The sequence below is a fragment of the Astyanax mexicanus genome, chromosome 10, assembly GCF_023375975.1.
Source record: "Astyanax mexicanus isolate ESR-SI-001 chromosome 10, AstMex3_surface, whole genome shotgun sequence".
Taxonomy (NCBI): domain Eukaryota; kingdom Metazoa; phylum Chordata; class Actinopteri; order Characiformes; family Acestrorhamphidae; genus Astyanax; species Astyanax mexicanus.
Genome location: NC_064417.1, coordinates 17029684 through 17049664, shown reverse-complemented (window position 1 = coordinate 17049664; position 19981 = coordinate 17029684). Strand labels below are relative to the sequence as shown.

Here is a 19981-nt window from a genome sequence, read left to right as displayed (position 1 = left end):
ATATAAACAGCCTTTGTATAACCCTAATCACTATTGTAAAGCACGGCCCAGGGGATAGGGGTATGCTCCCCTGGCAGAATGTTTTTTAAAAAGCCCTTTAATTATATATTTTGGTGAATTTGGTGGAAGGAAATGGAAAACATTCAGACATGAGATTAATAAGTCCAATATGCGCCTATTTTGGAGTAACATATTTGTGCAGAGCACCATAGCTCTTGTTCAGTAATCCATACCTGCTCAACTATTCACTAACCTGCCTACCTATTGCTTGTACATCATAGTGAGACTACAGATACTACAGCCATACCAAGAAAGCTCAGTTCTTCAAAGAAAACTTGGATAAGTAGCCTAACCATTTTTAACTTTTACATGTTATTTTCACCAGCAACTCAATAAAGCTAAACTAAACTGAACTGACCCACCATTCAGCCCAGTGTTCATTTTAGTTTAAAATGAAACTAAAATGAAACAAAATAAAAGAGTAATTTAAAAACACTGTCCCGTCGGTATGCCGGAGATTGAATCTGCCCTGAAGATACCACAGACACATGCTTTATTTTTGTGGAGGAAGTAGAACAAAGAAAGAACAAAAACTGGGTTGAAACCTAGGAAGGAAGGTGCTTGAATCTTACCCAACATGCCCTGAGACTGCCAAGTATAGTTGTACCAGGTTTTTACTCGGTTCTGCACATCTTTAGGGATGCGGTTGGAACCCATGTACTTTACTGTACTGTCCATGCAGGAGCGATAGTGAGTCTGGTCAGCCGTGGCTGCACCTACGACATCTCTCATCTAATGCAAAAAAACAAAAGTCCACATTTTAAGACCCTTTAGAAGATTCTGGAGATAACCTCATCTAGTTTCCCTGCCTTTTATTATAATGACAAGCACTATACCTGTCCAATCATGATGGAGAAGGCAAACACCCCAACAAAGTAGTTGACGAGTTGAAAAATAATCTCTTTAAGATTAGTTGGATCTGGTAGCCCACCAATAGTGATCAGAGTCTTCACAGCAAAGTAGTAACACCGGATGTAACTAGGGAAAATGGAGAATTGCCAGATAAATCAAAGCTAACATCTAACAATGGTAATGCTCTTAGATGAATCTTGATATGAATAAATAACATTAAACCAAACATTAGCAATACAATCTGAAAAATCCCTACTTGATATAATGGTTCTTTAGCAATTTTACCAAGTTGCAGCAAGCATCGTTCTTTGTGCAACCCAAAATGTTTCTCATTAACACTGCTCAAAAACAATTTTCAGTACATTATTCGTAGCATAATGCAACTTAGAATAATGAGCTTTTCAATCCCTGTCCATACCTCCCTACAACAATCGTAGGTACAGGCACCCCAATCTGAGTAACCTACCCACCCTGTTTATCATCAAGTTCTCAGGTAATAGTGATCTGACAATTGCTGGATGGTGACTCTGAAATTGCTCATCTGCAGTGGTAAAGGCAGACTTTTTTATCTGCTTAATCTTTGAAACTCCTTGCCTCCTAACAGACATCTAGATCACTCCAGAGAACTCTACATCTTGAGCTACCTTGTTCACAAAGATTTACTGTTTTCTTTTCTGTGGTCCTTTCCTACACTCTCCCTTTCACATCTTGACATTTCTATTTTTGAATTTCATGCTGTTAGTCTTTTTTTCCACCTGTGGAACTCAACACGTCTTGCTGATGTCTCATTGTGTAAAGGAGCTCACCCCCTAAGGCTGAACCCCAGAAAAACTGACCTACCATTTATTACTGGAACTACAGGTCTCCTTTGACAACTAGCTTGTCACTAAATCAGAAGAAGCACAAAGCCTTAGAGAACTTATGGATGACGAATTATTGTTCTCAAATCATGTTGTAAATCTGAGCTCTTTAACCAGTATCTGGTCCGTATGTTTTTTATTTTTGTTTTTTTTACAAGAAATGCTGATTGTAGGATGATTTTACATAGTAGGAATATTATACATAGTATGCTAAATGCACTGAAAAACCTTCCACCACTAACATCAACATCTCAAATGCATGCCAAAAGTTTTAGACAAATTACACCTTCCACCCCCTACACATGTCCAGTCCACAACAAATACAACAATTGTGACAATAATAAATTATAATTTGCATTATTAAAAAAAATGTATCTTTATAAAAGTCTTATATTGTACTAGTCTGCATTTTTTTAAGGATACATAAATGATACATAGTGCAAATATTAAACAGTGCATGTAGTGTAAACCATGTAACCTACCAGATTTTCTTTTAAGCTTTTAATTATGGATATTTAAATGTAAATAAAAGAATCAACATTATATTGGAAAAAATACACTATATTAGTTGTCCCAATCACTTAAAAATGAACTGCATTAATCACCACAATATTAAAATTCAAATCTTTTTTAATACTGATAATTTCTGTATTTTTGGTAGGGGAACAGTAGTAATAGTGTAGGTCTGTTCTTTATAATCTTAATAATATCGTAGGGTAGTTTTATTTTGTTTTTTAAAGAGAATACTGTAATGTGCTGAATTACTGAGTTTAACTAAGAGCTTTAATATTGGAAATAAAGTGGGAAGAGGAAATGTACGATCAGCTCTGTGTGTGTGTGTGTGTGTGTATGTGCATGCTTGTGTGTAAATGTGAGAGAGATTAAGAGAGAGAGTGAAATATAGAGAGAAAGAGTGAATGAGAGAGAGAGAGTGAGAGGAAAAGAAAGAGTGAATAAGAGAAAGAAAGTGAGAGAGAAACAGGTCAAGGTCAAAGTCAGCAGGCTTTTATTTTCATTACATCTGAGTACAGGTACACAGTGTAACGAAATTGAGAAGACATTGAGTCAGAACAAAAAGAGACTCCACATACAGGCAAAGCAGAGCAGACTTAGAGAAAGAGAGACACACACACAGCTGCTTTGGCTTGATTCCAAATGTTATCTTTAGACCTGTTTTCAGCACATTAAATAATTCTAATTTAAAAAGCATTAAACATATTCTGAGATATATTAATAAAGTAAAAAATATACATCTTTTTCTATTTCTCACATAAATATGGGAAAGTACCAGCATTTAAATGTTTTTATTTTTATTTTTATTTGGCTAAGCCAATAATGAATGAGTCAATAATGAAAAAAGTGCAATTAATCACCAATATTTTTAATTGATTGACAGCACTAGTATATATACTTGAGAAACAGTTAACTGGATGGTTCACGACTGTCATCAGACAGGTTGTTGACAATTTGTTGACAATTTGTACAGTCTCTTAAATAAAGCCTAAATAAATAAGTATATATTATAATAAATAAGTATATATTATACAAATATAGTAAAAACATACGCATTGCCTTCTCCACTGTATACCCAATGTGTGGAGCCCAGGCCTTGGTTGGCAGAAATCCAGTAATAGAGACAGGCATTGCAGTGGAGGGAATACAGCAAGTAGGTGGTGGTGCGAATGACTCTAGAACCAGAAGGTAACAGATAAAGTGAGAGAAGGATCATTATATCCTATATTTTAAAACATAAAAAGCATGTGCTTACCTGTAAACATAGGCCTTGGTCAAAATGGCCTCTAGACGCATATTGAACTCAAAGAAAGACATGATCTAAATGAGAGCAAGAAAGGTACAATAGGGGAAAATAATTATTTTATTATTTTAGAAATTAATTTAAAAGTTACAAAGACCATTTATCATTTTATTGGGTTGATTTTAATAGAGAGAGACAGAATACCTACAAAAAGCACAGAAAAAAAAACTTACTTTGAATAAAGGTAGTACATTTATTTGAATTTGATCTCCAAGCAAAACAACCTTTCTTGTCTTTCCAAATGGTTGTTTACCAAGAGAGCTATTATTACTGAGAGTGCTACATGCAGTAATTATCCAATGGATACCTATGGTTACCTATTTGCTTAATCAAATCCTGGAAATGGCCAGGCAGTGTATATTAATATACAACCAATAATAATATATATCCTGAGCACATCGTATTATAATATGTAATCTGCAATTCCCTGTATATCCTTTAAACTGCAAAGTCAAATTATATTTGTAAAATGCTTTTTGCAACTAATGTTGTCACAAAGCAGCTTTTTAAAAATCGACTAATAAGATACATTATTGTAATTGAGGAATCAATTTTAGTTATTGTGCCCAGATCAGGTCATCAGCTCATGCAGGCAATGTAACTAAACTCTAGAAATGGCTGAAAATAATTATATTTTCATTTTATAAATTAACTCTTAATTAACAGTAACTACTATGGTACTAATATTCAAGTTAAATATTTTGTATATACTGAGATGCATGGGCAATCATGTCGGTAAATCTGGGTAAACTAATTCTTTATTGAAAGAAAAAAAAATGGACAGATTTTAGGCCTACCTTTAGTAATCGTGGACAGCGGAGGAGGGGGTTGATCCCAGTTATGAAGTAGAACAGCTCTAGGGGCAGGAGACTGGCCACGTCCAGCTGTAACCCATTCAAAACAAAGCATAAGACATAAACCATAACATCATATTAGAAAACCAAAAATAGACAAACTTTAATACTGACCTTAAAACGCAGAGCTCTCATGTAATTTTTTCTTGTTTCCTTTGAGTCACTCTAAAAAAAAAAGAGAAATGAGCAGAGCAGGACTTGCATCAACCCGTGGTTCACACTGGCTATGATTCCTTAACTTCACATACCACAATATCCCCACCACGGATAAACTGCATGCGGGGCTGGAAGAGAAGGATGTCCATGATATAGATTGTGTCACACAGGTAGTCAGTCATCAGCCACAGGTGAATGTTGTCACGGGTCTGAAAGGGGAAAGCCCAGCGCACTGGGATCATCCACAGGTTCCAGTTCCAGGCCAATGTGACAAAGAACAGCCAGAGCACATAGACCAGGTCTATAGATATATATGAGAAAACTGTTACATACAGTACAAACAATCAAATTTAACAGTACTAGTTCAACTAAAACCCTATACATTAGATTAGATTAGGGAATTCTGGATATACACGGCCAAGATATACAGATTGGATGCTTGAAAATAAGGTTTATTTTCTCTAGATGTCAACACCTCAGTTTCACATTCAACACTGCTTGTGACTAAAATGGAAAGGCAATGTTATGTATTGCAGTGATCAATGCACCAGCAGTAAAGACTGCACATAGTTGAGACGGGCTAATAGAGTAAACGAACTAAAGACCATGAAGAAGGTAAGAGAAGAAAGACAAGTGAGAAGGATATAAGTGGTGTATTGGTTTAGAAAAATAGAGGTTAGATTAAAAAGAAGAGTAATGAGGCAACAGCAGTGACAGGTGGTGAGGAAACTTACTTGTGAAGGGATCGATGCTAGCCGGAAAGCGATACTGAAGCAGATGGCTCATCCTGGACTGAGGATTCACCTTAAAGCATAGCACCCTGCTATACTTCTCCTCCTTAGGCTCCTTCTCAGCAGGAGTGTTCTGTGCTTCCCCTTCAGCCTCTGTCTCTTTCACAGTGTTAGAAGAAGGACCTGGAGCTGTCACTGTTGGAGCAGATGTTGATGCCTTTGTTGGTGCTGCAGTGGGTAACAAGACAGATAGAGCAAAGAGATAAAGTTTTATAAACTCAGTCCTAGCATATTAAGGTTAATCAAAAGGAGATAAAATGCCTAGCTGTCAATGCACTCTTGAGCTACTGCTGAGCTACAGCTATTAGTACGCTCTAGAAACATTCGATGAAGAATTCAGTCCCGTCTTAAAGAATCAAAATGATGGGAAAGAGATTGAAGCTATAAGCACTAACTTTAGAAACATACAGATTGTGATCAGAATGATAAGAAAGAATTTGTAACAATAAAATATTTGGTGCACTTTTTCTGCCTCATAGAGAGTGAAGAGGGAGATAACACAATGCAAAAAAAATAGTAACTGCCTAATGAATATCCTCTCTGGAAAGTAAAATTTTTGAGGTAAAATTGGACCTGCAAACCTATGGCGTCACATCAATGTCAAAAGTCTGGGGCAAAAAAATAACAGGTGAAAAATATTAACCAGAGTGTTTTAACATTTTGCGTGTGTAAATAAATGTCTCGTGAGCACAAATGTGAAACTCGCACGCAAAAAATAAATAATTGTGTGCGCGCTGAACAGAATATTGTTCTCAAGCTTAATTTTTCTCCTCTCGGGTGTATTTTTTCCTCTCAAATTCACATTTCTCCTCACACACCATGCAAATTACCTGCAGCAGCAGTCTGTGCTTGAGTGAGTTGTTATAAAAGAGGTGGTTTTGACAGTTTGGGGGGGGGGTCAGGGTTGCCTCTCTCAGCGTATGCTATTGGTTGATATCTCCAGGGTTTGTGATGGACTGCCTACCCCCAAGAGCCAGAGAAAGACGGCGGGAGAGTTAGCTAGCTGGCTGTGCTAACAAACAGAAAACTCTGGCGCGCCAGCTCTGTCTGCCTGGGTTTGGTGCCTGGAGCGACAGTCTTGCCGGCTCTCTCTGCCCGGGTTCAGTGCCTGGACTGATCAGCTCGCCGGCTCTGTCTACCCGGGTTCAGTGCCTAAAGCGATTAGCTCGCCGGCTCTCTCTGCCCGGGTTCAGTGCCTGGACTGATCAGCTCGCCGGCTCTCTCTGCCCGGGTTCAGTGCCTGGACTGATCAGCTCGCCGGCTCTGTCTACCCGGGTTCAGTGCCTGAAGCGATTAGCTCGCCGGCTCTCTCTGCCCGGGTTCAGTGCCTGGACTGATCAGCTCGACGGCTCTGACTGCCCGGGTTCAATGCCTGGAGCGAAGGGCTCGCTGGCTGTGTCTGGCTGGAGTGGCCGGCGCCTGGAGCGGCCGGCTCTTGCTAGGAGCAATCGGCTCGCTGGCTCTGTGCGCCCGGGTTAGCGCCTAGACCGATTAGCTCGCCAGCTCTGACTGCCCAGGTTCAGCGCCTGGAGTGATGGGCTAACTCTTCTGCTTTCCTTCTTTCTCCGCTCACTTCAGAATTTTGACGTTAATTTGACGCCATACAAACTTTCCTTTTTAAAATGCTTTGATGCAGGGACCAAAACATGCTAAGTGGCTGCTTAATTTATTGGATGTTAAGGTTGCATTATATTATGTCAACAAAGATAATATCTTGGTATGTTGCAGTTTGGGCACCCCTGATAATTCTCATGATTTTCTTTTATAAATCATTGGTTGTTCGGATCAGACATTTTTGTCAAATACATAAGATAACGAACACAGTATTTCAGAAGTGTAATAAGGTTTATAGGACTTACAGAAAGTGTCCAATAATTCTTTTCATAAAATTAGGCATATGCATAAATTTGGGCACCCCAACAGAAAAAAATCCATAAATATTTAGTAGATCCTCCTTTTGCAGAAATAACAGCCTATACACACTTCCTATAGCTTCAAATGAGAGTCTGGCTTCTGGTTGAAGGTAATTTGGACCATTCTTCTTTACAAAACATCGCCAGTTCAGTCAGGTTTGATGATTTCCGAGCATGAACAGTCCGCTTTAAATCACACCACAGATTCACAATAATATTCAGGTCTGGGGACTGAGATGATCATTAGAGAACATTGTACTTGTTCCTCTGCATGAATGCCTTAGTAGTAGATTTTGAGCAGAGTTTAGTGTTTAGGGTCGTTGTCTTGTTAAAGTATCCAGCCCCGCCCCAACTTCAAGTTTCTCACTGATTCTTGAACATGGTTCTAATGAATCTGCTGATATTGACTGGAATCCAAATAAACCCTGAACTTTAACAAGATTCCCAGTACCTGCACTGACCACACAGACCCACAGCACCACCACCAAATTTTACTGCTGGGAGCAAGTGTTTTGGAATGCTATGTTCTTTTTCTGCCATAGCGCCCTCCAAATAACTAAATTTTAGTTTTATCAGTTCACAGCACCTTATTCCAAAATGAAGCTGGCTTGTCCAAACGTGCTTTAGAACACCTCAAGCGACTTTGTGGTGTGTGCACAGAAAAGGCTTCTTCTGCATTACACTCCCATACAGCCTCTCCTTGTCTAAAGTGCACTGAATAACTGAAAAATGTAGAGTGACACTGCAGCAATACGATGTAGGTCTTTGGAGCTGGTCTGTGGGTTGACTGTAGCCCTCTCCGGATGAGATTAGTTTCTCAGGGGGGCGTCTCACTTTCAGTAGCTTTTCCATTTCAGTTCCCTGTTAGGTTTATGTGGATCTCAGTGGAAACGTGTACCCAAAGTGTAATTACAGTGCGTTGCAGTGGACAAATTGCTATTTTTAAAGGAAAATCTTTAAAATTATTAAAGGTTCCAATCGTTTTCATACCACTGTAATTATCTACATAGTGCATAAATTTCATTTAAAATCCATAGATGTGCACCCATTCCAAAACAAATATTTTATGGCTGTAGTCAAGAAAGCTAAATCAATTTTAATACTTTTTAATCTAAACCATTTTCTGTTTGTTATTCTGGTGAGGCATATATTACTGTCATGTCTGGTGCTGAAAGCGCTCCTGTTCCTCCCACACTCAGCTCTAATGGAGATTCTCAGCCTAACAACTACACTTCCCAGAACGCATCACCCGTTGACATCACACACCCAATCACGTGACACATCACCTGCTTCCTCCAGGAAGTCCTGAATATTGATTACCTGCAGTATAAAAGAGCACCCCACGCACAAACCTGTTCCGAGTATTGTTGGTTCTCCTCATTACAAAGCGTTCTATCTCTAGTCTCTGTTATTTTGTTTATGACCTTGCTTTTTGTTTTTTTGATGATGATTTTTGCCTGTTTCTCTGATATTGGATTTACCGTGTTTGACCTGGACTGTTTATCGTTTCTGCCTTTTGGATTATCTCTGCTGCTGGATTCCCTGTGTATGATTCTCTGGACTGTCCCTGTTTATGGTATGCTTATGTCTACGTGGTTCCTGTTTTAATCTGCATCTGTACATGTCTGAGTCCTGTCCTAACTCTGACAATTACACTTTTATACACTACACTCTTGGTACTTGGAACAGTACATCATATGCTTTAATATTTGTATATGCTCCAAATGATAGAGACCCTACAATTATTGCTAAATTAATGCACATAAGTATTGGTGATTGCCAGTTTGTTTGGGCACTGGCATTGACCTAGTCCAATCAAATAATTCTGCACATTTCACAGAAAGGGAAAGATTATATCAATTATTATATCATTGATATAATCAAAGGCAGGGTTATATCAAGAGGCAGTGTCTCCAGCAGTTCTCCAATTCTCTTTTTTTGTCAAAAAAGCTTATAAACAAAATAACCAAATTACAAGTTAAAATTTGCTGAAATACCATAAAACATATTTTATCACTTTTGTAAGGTACTTTTTGTGACATTTGTAAAATTATTCAATTAGTATGTGTGATTTTTCAAAAACAAAAAAATACAGTCTGCAAATGCTTCACAATCAATAAGTAAAGCAAATTGAATCTGTGCAGAAAAAAAGAACAAATCCATTTTTTTGGGAATAAATATGAGCCATTAAATTTTTGGGACCTCTGCATTATTGCCTGAAAAAAATATAAAAAGTGGAAGGCATAAGTTATTGTTATTCACAAAGCGCTTATGTGTAACAAGCAAGCTATCCCAACCATAATTCTGGCCAACGCACGCTCTCTGGACAATAAACTGGACTACATCTGCTTACTTCAGTCAACCCAGAAGAGCGTGAGAGACTGTTGTGTTTATGTTTTCATGGAAACCTGGCTCAACAACAGCGTCCCGGACCACGCGGGATCAGTAAAGCTAAGAGGCAGTACTCCAAGAAGATATCCCAATGCTTTAGTGACAGCCGAGCCACACAGAACCTGTGGCAGGGAATTCAGTCTATCACAGGCTATAAACCCCATTCACAAACCTGCGACAGCAACATCTCTCTGCTGAACGACCTGAATGGATTTGAGCCACTCAACAACACACCCACCCAGAAATCCACCCCTCCTCCTGGTGACCAGGTGCTGACTCCGTCCCCAGACAGTGTGAGGAGAGCATTCAACAAGATCAACGCTTGAAAAGCTCCTGGGCCTGACAACATTCCTGGTGGTGTGCTGAAAGACAGTGCCTGGGAACTCAGAGATTTATACGGACATCTATAACACATCTCTGAGTCAGGCATGCTTCAAAGCCACCACCACCATCCCTGTTCCAAAGAAGGCATCGCCATCCTGTCTTAACGACTATCGTCTGGTTGCACTCACCCCCATCCTCATGAAGTGCTAGTCATGCGCCACATCAAGTCTTCGCCCCCCCCCCCCCCCTTCCCTGGACCCCTACCAGTTTGCATATCGGTCAAATCGCTTGACCGATGATGCCATCTCCACTCAGCCCTCACACACCTGGACAAGAAGAACACCTACTTCAGAATGCTGTTTGTTGACTTCAGCTCAGCATTCAACACAATCATCCCCCAACAGCTCATACACAAACTGGACAGTCTAGGGCTGAGCACTTCACTGTAAAACTGGCTGTTAGACTTCCTGACCGGAAGACCACAAGCAGTGTGGGTTGGCAGCAACCCAACAAAGAAGATTGTTGGCACCTCTCTCCCCTCCCTTCAGGACTTGTACAGCTCCCGCCTCACACGGAAAGCCCTCCGTCTGGCAGGAGATCCCTCCCATCCACTACACAGCTTCTTCAGCCTGCTGCCATCAGGGAGGAGACTGCAGAGTCTCGAGGCGAGGACCAGCAGACTGCAAACTCCATTGATCAGGCTGTAAGGATGCTGAACTCTCTCCCTGCCCTAACATAATTTCAATTCTCTGTTTGTCTTGTACATATGCAGTATTGACAATAAAACTACTTGACTTTACTTGTTTAGAAGCACTGCCTGTTTTTCCTTTTGTCCTAGTCATATGTCGTTCCATTCTGGACCAAAACGTTCTTGGAGACAGCACATTGCTGCTCTGTTTGAAAATGTTCAACTTTTTATGACCCCGTGCATTTGCCGCAGTAGACTTTACATCTCCTCTGTGCATGCGACTGTAAACAATGTGTTTGAAAGCACAGCGGCAAATGATCTGTGCTCAGTTTATAAGCAGCTTACAATGACACTGACCCACTATGGGGAAAAAAAGACATTTCTAATTAAAAAAGACAATACTAATTACTTCATTTTAATATGTACTACTTATTCTTTCATATGACTGTACCACTAACTATGATTATTATTATTAATATTACTATTATCGGTAACTCTATACTAAACTGTGAAAAGACTGGTGGGCATATTTTCAGCTTTGTAAACATAGTTCCTGTTATTTCTATGTTTATCTCTTATGTATACAGTAGATTTTATCTGGTTCTGCTTACAGGCAGGTGGTGTGTCGTTGTCTGAGTCATCAGGATCAATGAGTTTCTCCTTGGCACGCTCTGTCCTCTCTTTAAAAAGCTTGACCAGCTCCTGTAGACGCTCATTCACAACAGTACTGGTCTGACTGGCTGAAGATGTTGGACGTTCCTTTAGTCTGGTAAAGGCAATATGGGCAATACACACACACAGCTCAGCATTGTACACACAGTACCTTATTAACATACAATATACATGAAAATACCTGTTAAATGTAAATATTTGTTTTGATTCGTCATAAGTAAAAAAAATGAAAAGTAAACAGAACAGGTTGAGGGGTTCAACTGTAATACAAATACAATACAGATACAGCTGCTCTGTGACGGCCTAAGAGGTTGGTTAAGAAAATATTTACGAATAAACAGCATCATGTATCTAAAGAACACACCAGACAGGTCAGGAATAAGGTTGTGGAGAAGTTTAAAGCAGGCTATAAAAAGATTTCAATCCATTATCCGGAAATGGAGTATGGCACAACTTTAAACCTACCAAGACAAGGCCGTCCACCTAAACTTACAGACTGAACAATGATCAGAGATGCAGCCAAGATGCCCATTGTGACTCTGGATGAAATGCAGAGATCAACAGCTAAGGTTGGGGAATCTGTCCACAGGACAACTATTAGTCATGCACTCAACAAATCTGGTCTTCATGGAAGACTGGCAAGAAGAAAGCCATTGTTAGAAGAAAACAAGTCCTGTTTGCAGTTTGCCAGAAAGGGACACAGCTAACATGTGGAAGAAGGTGGCGGAGAATTAACACTGCACATCACTCTGAACACACCATCCACACTGTGAAGTATGGTGGTGGCAGCATCATGCTGTGGGGCTGCTTCTCTTCAGCAGGGACAGGGAAGTTGGTCAGAGTTGATGGGAAGATGGATGGAGATAAATACTGGGCAATCCTGGAAGAAAACCTTTTGGAGTCTGCAAAAGACTTGAGACTGGGGCGAAGGGTTACCTTCCAGCAGAACAACGACACTAAACATAAAGCCTGGGCTACAATGAAATGATTTAAAATAAAACATATTCATGTGTTAAAACGGCCCAGTCCTGACCTAAACCCAATCGAGAACAGTTCATCAACTGCCTGTAAAAATGTCTCTTTAGAGGACTGATATTTGCATGTAAAGCAGCATTAAGGCCTATGGTTTCCTCATGGCATAATATAACAGCAGGCTCTCACAAAATCGCTGTGAAGAACTTGTATGGTGTATTTGATTGTCTCTTATAATATAATAATTGGAATGGTAGTATTATGACCTTTAGTGGTCCTAGTAGCGTAAGAGCAGTCATTAGCTTACATCTTTACCTATAAAAGGAAACTGCAGCACAGGTAAACTCCTTTGTGTCCCACTAAAATTTTACAATGGAATCTGTAATGTTTAACCTGATTGATTTTAAAGTAAAAAACAACATATATCTGTACCTACTTTGAGTTGCAACTAATGCTGGCACAGATGTATAAAAGTAGATACACAACTTGTCTGTCCCCAGCACTGAGCTGTGGAACTGTGTTCTCTGGAATAATGCTGCTACATTAGAGACAGTTACTCGTTTTTAATACCCTTGAACAGTGTATGTTTAAATATATAAATGTATAAATGCTGAATCTGTACATTTCACAATATTAAGCTGAGGATTTTACCCATCATCACTGGTGATGCTGCTCTGGCTGGGCCATGCCCTCACTGTGGACTCCAGCTCCTCATCATCCTCATCTCCTGAAGAATACAGCTTTTTTCTACCAAGGATAGAGAAAACACATTACCCAGACCCACTGCACATTACGCTGTTCTTATCTAGCTAATTCAACTGTGAGCAACATTGTCAGGCTGGATAATACTAAGCATCTTACATTTGGGTCCAAATAGCTTGTGGTTTTCTGTCTCTGGGGCCAGCATAGTTTTCTTCCACAAGTGTGTATGATGTGTGTGTGTGTGTGTGTATGTGCATGCACAGAAGGCAATTCCATAAATTTGAAAACAAAATGTAATCATTTGATAAATAAAGTCTATTAAAAAAAGAATGAAAGAAATCCAGGATTAATACAACAAAAAAAAACTATGTTATCATAGTCTATTTAAATAAATAAAGAGTCAGAAAATAGAGGGTAGAAGACATTTTGGCCATAAAATGTGATATGTAGAATATTTAGTACAGTGCAAACGTTATAGTTACTATATCCATATCTGGGCAGAATGTGGTATATTAGTAAAACATTAATATAAAAATAAATACAAATTACTTTAAAAACTTTATCTTTAACAGTAGAAGGCCTTTGCTGTTCAACAAGAGTAGGAGGCAATATGGCTTCTACTATTTAATGTTCTTTTCGTTGCATGAACAAAACTGATATAGCTGATAGGTGATTATAAAAGATTATAAAAGCAGTCAATAGTTGCAGTCATAAGGAATAAAACACCTTGCTCATAAGCAGTAGCATAATGAGCAGTTTTTGAGTGTGTTGTACAGACTAACAAGGGCTCAAACCTGTTTCGGGAGGGTTTAGAAGCTCCAGGCACCGTGAGGGTTTTGAGGTTGGGGTCTTGCGGGGTGATGATCTGGGGCATTTCATGGGATACTGTTGCTTGCTGCTCACTGTCTGAGTCCATGTCTTCCACATTTACAGCTGGGTGAATACTGAGTCTAGAACCAGCTGCAAAAGAGAACACAGCAGAATCAAGTAAACACTAATTTCATATGAATGAAGTTCCCACATTAAGAGTTTGAGCAATGTATCCACGTTTCATACAGATGCCAATTGTATTGCCTTACTACGTGTTCCCAATTGTCAGAATTCAAAATTGAAAAGAGTAACGCAAAACTAAGAAATGTCATATTTTTATGGCCACCTTTTTATGGCACCTCTCCTAACACCTGTGATGTGTAAAGTATTACTACCTTTGGACCTGATATAACACCGTGTATGAACACCAACAGATCACTTGGCTCCAAATGATCACTGACCATCAGTAAATTCTGCATTTTATTTAGAAATCAAGCTCCCAAAGTCTGGAGGAAGAGCTGAGCAGCTGCTCAAGGTCTAGTGTAAAGTTTCTAAAGTAAGTGACAGTTTGCAGAGCCATGTGATCTGCTGGTGTTGTTCTACTGTGTTATATTAGGTCCAAAACCAGCAAAGCATCTACCAGAACATTTTACAGCATTACATGCTTTCCTCAGCCTTACAGAGATGCAGATTTTCCAGTAGGACCTGGCACACTGCAACAGTACCAACTGGTCTACCAACTAATCACTTTCTCCGAGATACTGATTTTGGATTTTCATTAACTGTAAGCCATGATTATTAACAAAAAAAATACACTATGTGTGCAAGGAATCTATATACTGTAATATGTTACACTTTTTTTTAATTAATCAATTAACTTTTACATGATTTAAAATTATAGGGATGCACCTGTATATTAACATGTTAGATTTACATTTAAGTCAAGCTAGCAACAACAGCAGGCATTAGAGTAGATTACCTGATAGTCTAGCAGAGGTGCGCTCGTCCTCGATGTGGAAGGCAGGGTTGGAATGGCCCAAAGTTTGGTGGGACAGACTAATAGGAGGCAGGCGGGGGTAGGAAGGCACATTGGGCAGGTCCAGGGTGGAGCCAGGGGAGGAAGGAGAGGGGGTGTGGCGGGTGGAGAGGGGGGACTGGCGGACCAGGCGGTCCAGCTCAAGGTCCCTACCCTGCTGCTGTTGCTTAGGCATCTTGTACAGGCCTGAGACTGTTCAGACGGTTCTGAACAGTGGCGAAGCACTGCTGTGGACTTGGAAAGTTTTGTGAAATGTTGGCGATTTGTTGTGGGATTTTTGCAATTTGTTGTTGAACGTTAGATGCACGTTCTGAAATGTTGGATAAGCTTTCCTGAATGTTGGTAAGTCCCTGGGGTAAACTGCAAGGAAACTGCTGGGGGAAACTGGGGAGTTTTTTTGGGAAAGAAGGAAATTGCTGTGGACACTTGGCAGCACACTCAGAGATCTGCTGGGGAATACTGGCAAGATGTTGAGGCAGCTGATTGAGTTGTATGGGTAAGGAGGACAGGTGCTGGGTCACTTGAGACAGCTGTGGGGGCAGTTTGGGGAAGGGGGGCACTTTAGGAAGGGGGATCTCTTTGTCTTTCAGCAGCTGGCTGACTCTATTAAGGCACACAGATGTGTAGGGAATGTGCATGAGGCAAGCCTTCAGTGCATCGCACCTGGAAGGAACTGGAAGCAGAGTAAAAAAAAAAGGCAAGTAAACAAATACTACATGCAAACTATCCGTGTGATTTTCGTCTTTCAACAGATGAAAAAGAAGCCACTGTAGCTGTTTATTCTCCAGCTTGCAGCTTAGTGTCACTTACATTTTGCAGCAGTTACATCTAGGCTCTGGTGTTTTTGTGATTGTGCGATTATAGAGGAGGCATTTAAGGTAGAACTGAACTTAACATTTCTATGTAACTGCTTTACAACTGTGGAGTATTTTTTCCATTTTTCATATCCTGAAGGACTCTTTTGCACAATGGATAATTACCGGAAACAGGTCCGTTTTATGGATCTTCGTCTAAACAGATTTAAACCTGGTCCAAAAATCTTCAGATGTAGATATTATTATTGAATTTTATATCTATTTTTAAGTTTTACCAATACAGCACATACACTGTGAAACAATATTAGCAGGTTCAACTTAGAAACTTACTGTACGTTCACCTTCTGCCTTAAAGTTTAAAAGTTTAAAGTTTTAAATTGGATTTACTATTTACTTACTCATGATCAACTCACACGTTAATTGCTTGGTTCAGCAGTTCTGTTAGACCAGGAATGTCTGCAAACTGTGTTGGACCCCACCCCTACCTCACCCTTAAGAAAAGCTGGCTAAAAGTTACAACCATGCAAATCAATTACCAATTAGAGTTAATTCTAATAAACACACAACACACATTCCCACACACATTAAAAGTGGGTGAAATGTTAAAAAAGGCAGGAAATTGTATACATAAATAAAACTAATCTGTACAGCTAATGGCTCTTACAGCCATCAACACTGAGGACAGGCAATTAACCATTGTATAAAATATAACAAAATACATAAGAGAAGGTAACCTGGGAGAAACAACTACACCAATGGTGAGTGAAGAAAGGGGGAGACACACTCAGCATGCAAAAACAGTTTGTAGTGCACACACAAATAGTATCATTGAACCAGCCCAGCTGACATAGGCATTTTATGACAAACGTGACTGAATCATCAAATGATTACAGTTTTTCTCAGATCAGAATTGAAGTTCTCAAAACAGTCCATTCAATCTCCACATCTCCTTGTCACTTGTGCACATCATAATTGAATTTCTCATTGTGTTTCACATTTTGCAAATGTCTTTGTCATTATTGCTAATGTTCATGTACAATTTTCAGCTGTTTTTTGCACTATCAATATGCAATTGTCTTACCCTCCAAAACATTTAGGCTTTAGGTCATTGCCTCGGTCATTACATGCAAAAGTTTTGAACAGGTTATCATAATCTCTCAGGCATCATTTCTATAAAACTTTCTTGGTAAAGTTGTTAAAATCCTGGTCTTACAATGGCTGAAGCTGGTTGCTGGGTGCAGCCACAACTGTGTCTTCGATCGTTCAAAAGCATTGCAAGCGTTGATATTCAGTGTAACGGGAATGAAACATGTGGCTCAACAGAGAAAAGAGTCAGAATGCATAAAAAAGGCAAAAAGTTGTTGTCTCAGGTTGTTTTGAATGTTTACAGTAAGTTTTTAATTTTGTAGTTTTTTCTTTGTGGTATATATAGAGCTGCCAAACAGCTGTCTGTCTTTCTTGAATTTCTGTCAGATTTGTTTGTCAACAAATTGCAGTGCAAACAATATAGTAAAATAATATTACTCAAAATGTTTGATGTCAGTCTCCCACATACAGACATGATTAACCATGTTTTGGGTAAGTTTGTATTTTGTGTGTAACAAATACATTTATAATTGATTTGATTCAAATCAAAAGTTTGTTTTTATCAGAATATACTGACACTGTACACTGTTGATAACATGACTGAGTATTTTGACTGCCTTGTTCAGAGGCAATGAAACACAGACTAGGCATTCTGATGGCACTGACAAACTGATTGAAATTAATATTTGCTTTTGAAACGAAAACAACGTATTCTGTGTGAGTTACAAGCTTTTGCAGGTATTTAATTGAGTTTTGCTGTTTGCACTAACATAAATCATGATGTGAAAATTGTACCAAATCGACTGATAAAAACTGTAAGTCATCAGCATCAGCAGAGTTTCTTTTTTCATGTTTGTACTTTTTTAAAGCTTGCATTCTCCAATTGCCAGTGGTGAACACTTGAACTTAACTCAAGTATTACAAGTTGATTTATTTAAAAAAAAATTGCCCTAAATTACAATAGCTTTGTAATACGGATATAGCCCAAAAGAGCCAGAGACAGCGCAAATGACCCAGAGATAGCAAGAGTGAGTAAGAGACAGCACCAGTAAATGAGAGACAGGGCGAGTGAGCCAAAGACAGCAGGAGTGAGCAAGAGGCTGTACAGTTAAGCCAGAGAAAGCATGAGTGAGTGTGAGATAGCGCAAGTGAGTCAGAAATAGCGCAAGAGAGGGATTTCACCTGAACCTGAGGGATTTCAGCACAGCGGTTTGAATGATCTGCACTTCTGTGCACTGTCTGCTTGTGCTTTGCAGGGCAACCTTGCTGAGTGCGCTCTCCAGCATTCGGAACGTTTCACACAAATGTAACGTGGGGAACAGACGGGAGGCGGATTTATATGCGGGTAAGACCAAGACTTTAATAAATAACAAATAAACAAATAGACAAACAGGGAAATAACGAATATAAATATGTACATAAACAAACAAACAAGGAGTAACGAAAAAGTGACTAAACTAAACAGATAATAACAAAACAGGGCTAGGGAATATATACAAGGATAAATATGTAAATATGTACAAAACAAGGAAAATAAACAAACAAGAGATATAAACAAATAATACAAACTAAACAAAGAACTAGAAACGAGGAGAAGAGCAAATACGATACGTGGCAAAACTAAGCTAAGACGTGACGAGACAGACAACGTAGGAAGGTGCAAAGACCGACGGATAAACATGGACTAAAGTGAGCTATAAATAGTAACATGAAACACTGAACACCTGGGGAAGGCGCGGAGCTACAAATTACAAACACGTGACGGAAAAGTACTGGAGAAACACACTAGGAAACGGGGAAAACACAGGAAAACATAGCGAGGGCGTGACAACAAAGTATCGAAAATAGGAAAAATAAATGTTTTACCTTTCGGTACTCTGTAATACCGAGACATTTTGGTCAGTACCTTTTTGGTATAGAATTTTAATACCCAGCCCTAACTTTTCAGCTTGTTCATCATCACCCATTCAGATTTAATAATTGTAGTTCCTTGAATAAATAAAATAGTTTGCCTACTCACACCTGAATATTTACCTGATTTAAATTTTGAAATTATCTGCTAATCCTAAAGATTCCCATAGTTTTCCACAAATCAATATGTATTAGTGGATTTTCATAAATTAAAAAATGAAAAGTTTAATATATTTGATTAATTGGTTCTCTAGTGTAGGATGAAATATACTATAGATGAAAAAAACAGGACATTTTCTGGGGGGGGGGGGCAATGACATAGCATGTTATGACATTTTATTTATTTATTCATAACTGTCTGGTTATGATACTATTAGAGTATTACACTGTATAAATGCAGCTCTTCAGAATAAAGTTTAAATTTAAAGACTTACCCTCAGTTCCCTTCTCAATTAATTCCTCCTCCTCCTAAAGACAAAAAAGAATGAAGAAGAGAGATGAGACAGTAGGAACAGTAGAAAGCAGGTCTTTCAAACACACAAGAAAGGTTAGAAAACTGGGGACGGCAGCAACACGTAAATATGAGGGTCTAAAAGTGCTGATTTAATTCCGCTGCAAACTGTAACTCATAATGTGGCAGAGTATGCTTTATTAATTACACTTAGCTTTGCAAAATGACAGATAGCATGATAATAATTCTCTGATTATAGGCGTACAATGCCCATTCTAAAGAATGTATATGCATATGTTTGGTCAGTTTGTCGCATCCAATTCTCCAAATGGTTTATTTATTTAGATGCATGTCGAAGCATGTGACACCGTCACATTACAGGTTGTTCTTGGATGCAAAGGCACTAAATCAGCTGCCGGTGTGCATTCCACATTAAGCCTTCTAAAACCATTGACATTAAAGGGGCCATATTTTAAATCAGACTTAAATATAGTTCAGTGAGGTCCACCCATTTGTCTGTTTTCCAAGCTGTTTGCAGAAGTTACCATGACAAAAATAAAACAACCTGTGTCTTTAGGACTATGATATGTAAATAATGTGTGTTATTATAAGATAACACCTTCAGAAGTACAACCCCAAATCAGAAAAGAATGGGACAGTATGAAAAATGCAAATAAATAAAAAAACAGTATTCAAAGCAGTATCCAAAAAGACTTTGAGGAGTAAATATGGGCAGAGAATCTCCAGTTTACAATAAACGATTGAAAAAATTACTAAAATGTTTAAAGATGATGTTCTCTACAGAAAGAGCACAGGGGATT

The 19981-nt window shown here is 38.9% G+C and overlaps 1 protein-coding gene across 3 annotated transcripts in view; it reads right to left on the bottom strand.

Moving 5' to 3' along the window:
* The window catches only part of LOC103043601 (cyclic nucleotide-gated cation channel beta-1), a 267445-nt gene extending 252255 nt beyond the window's left edge, over positions 1–15190 (bottom strand). For 2 of the 3 annotated variants that reach the window (XR_007440866.1, XM_022683903.2), the window contains exons 1-12: positions 14841–15190; positions 13846–14011; positions 13001–13096; positions 11317–11471; positions 5333–5557; positions 4691–4899; positions 4557–4607; positions 4386–4472; positions 3541–3605; positions 3338–3460; positions 897–1038; positions 633–792 (exon numbers count right to left, since the gene is read on the bottom strand). Coding sequence is in view for 1 of the 3 variants with exons in the window: in XM_022683903.2 (XP_022539624.2) it covers positions 633–792; positions 897–1038; positions 3338–3460; positions 3541–3605; positions 4386–4472; positions 4557–4607; positions 4691–4899; positions 5333–5557; positions 11317–11471; positions 13001–13096; positions 13846–14011; positions 14841–15072 (1711 nt within the window). In the remaining 2 variants the exon portion in view is untranslated. The remainder of the gene's footprint in view (positions 1–632; positions 793–896; positions 1039–3337; positions 3461–3540; positions 3606–4385; positions 4473–4556; positions 4608–4690; positions 4900–5332; positions 5558–11316; positions 11472–13000; positions 13097–13845; positions 14012–14840) is intronic. The other variant, XR_007440867.1, reaches the window with a different exon arrangement.
* Between the last annotated feature and the right edge of the window lie 4791 nt (positions 15191–19981).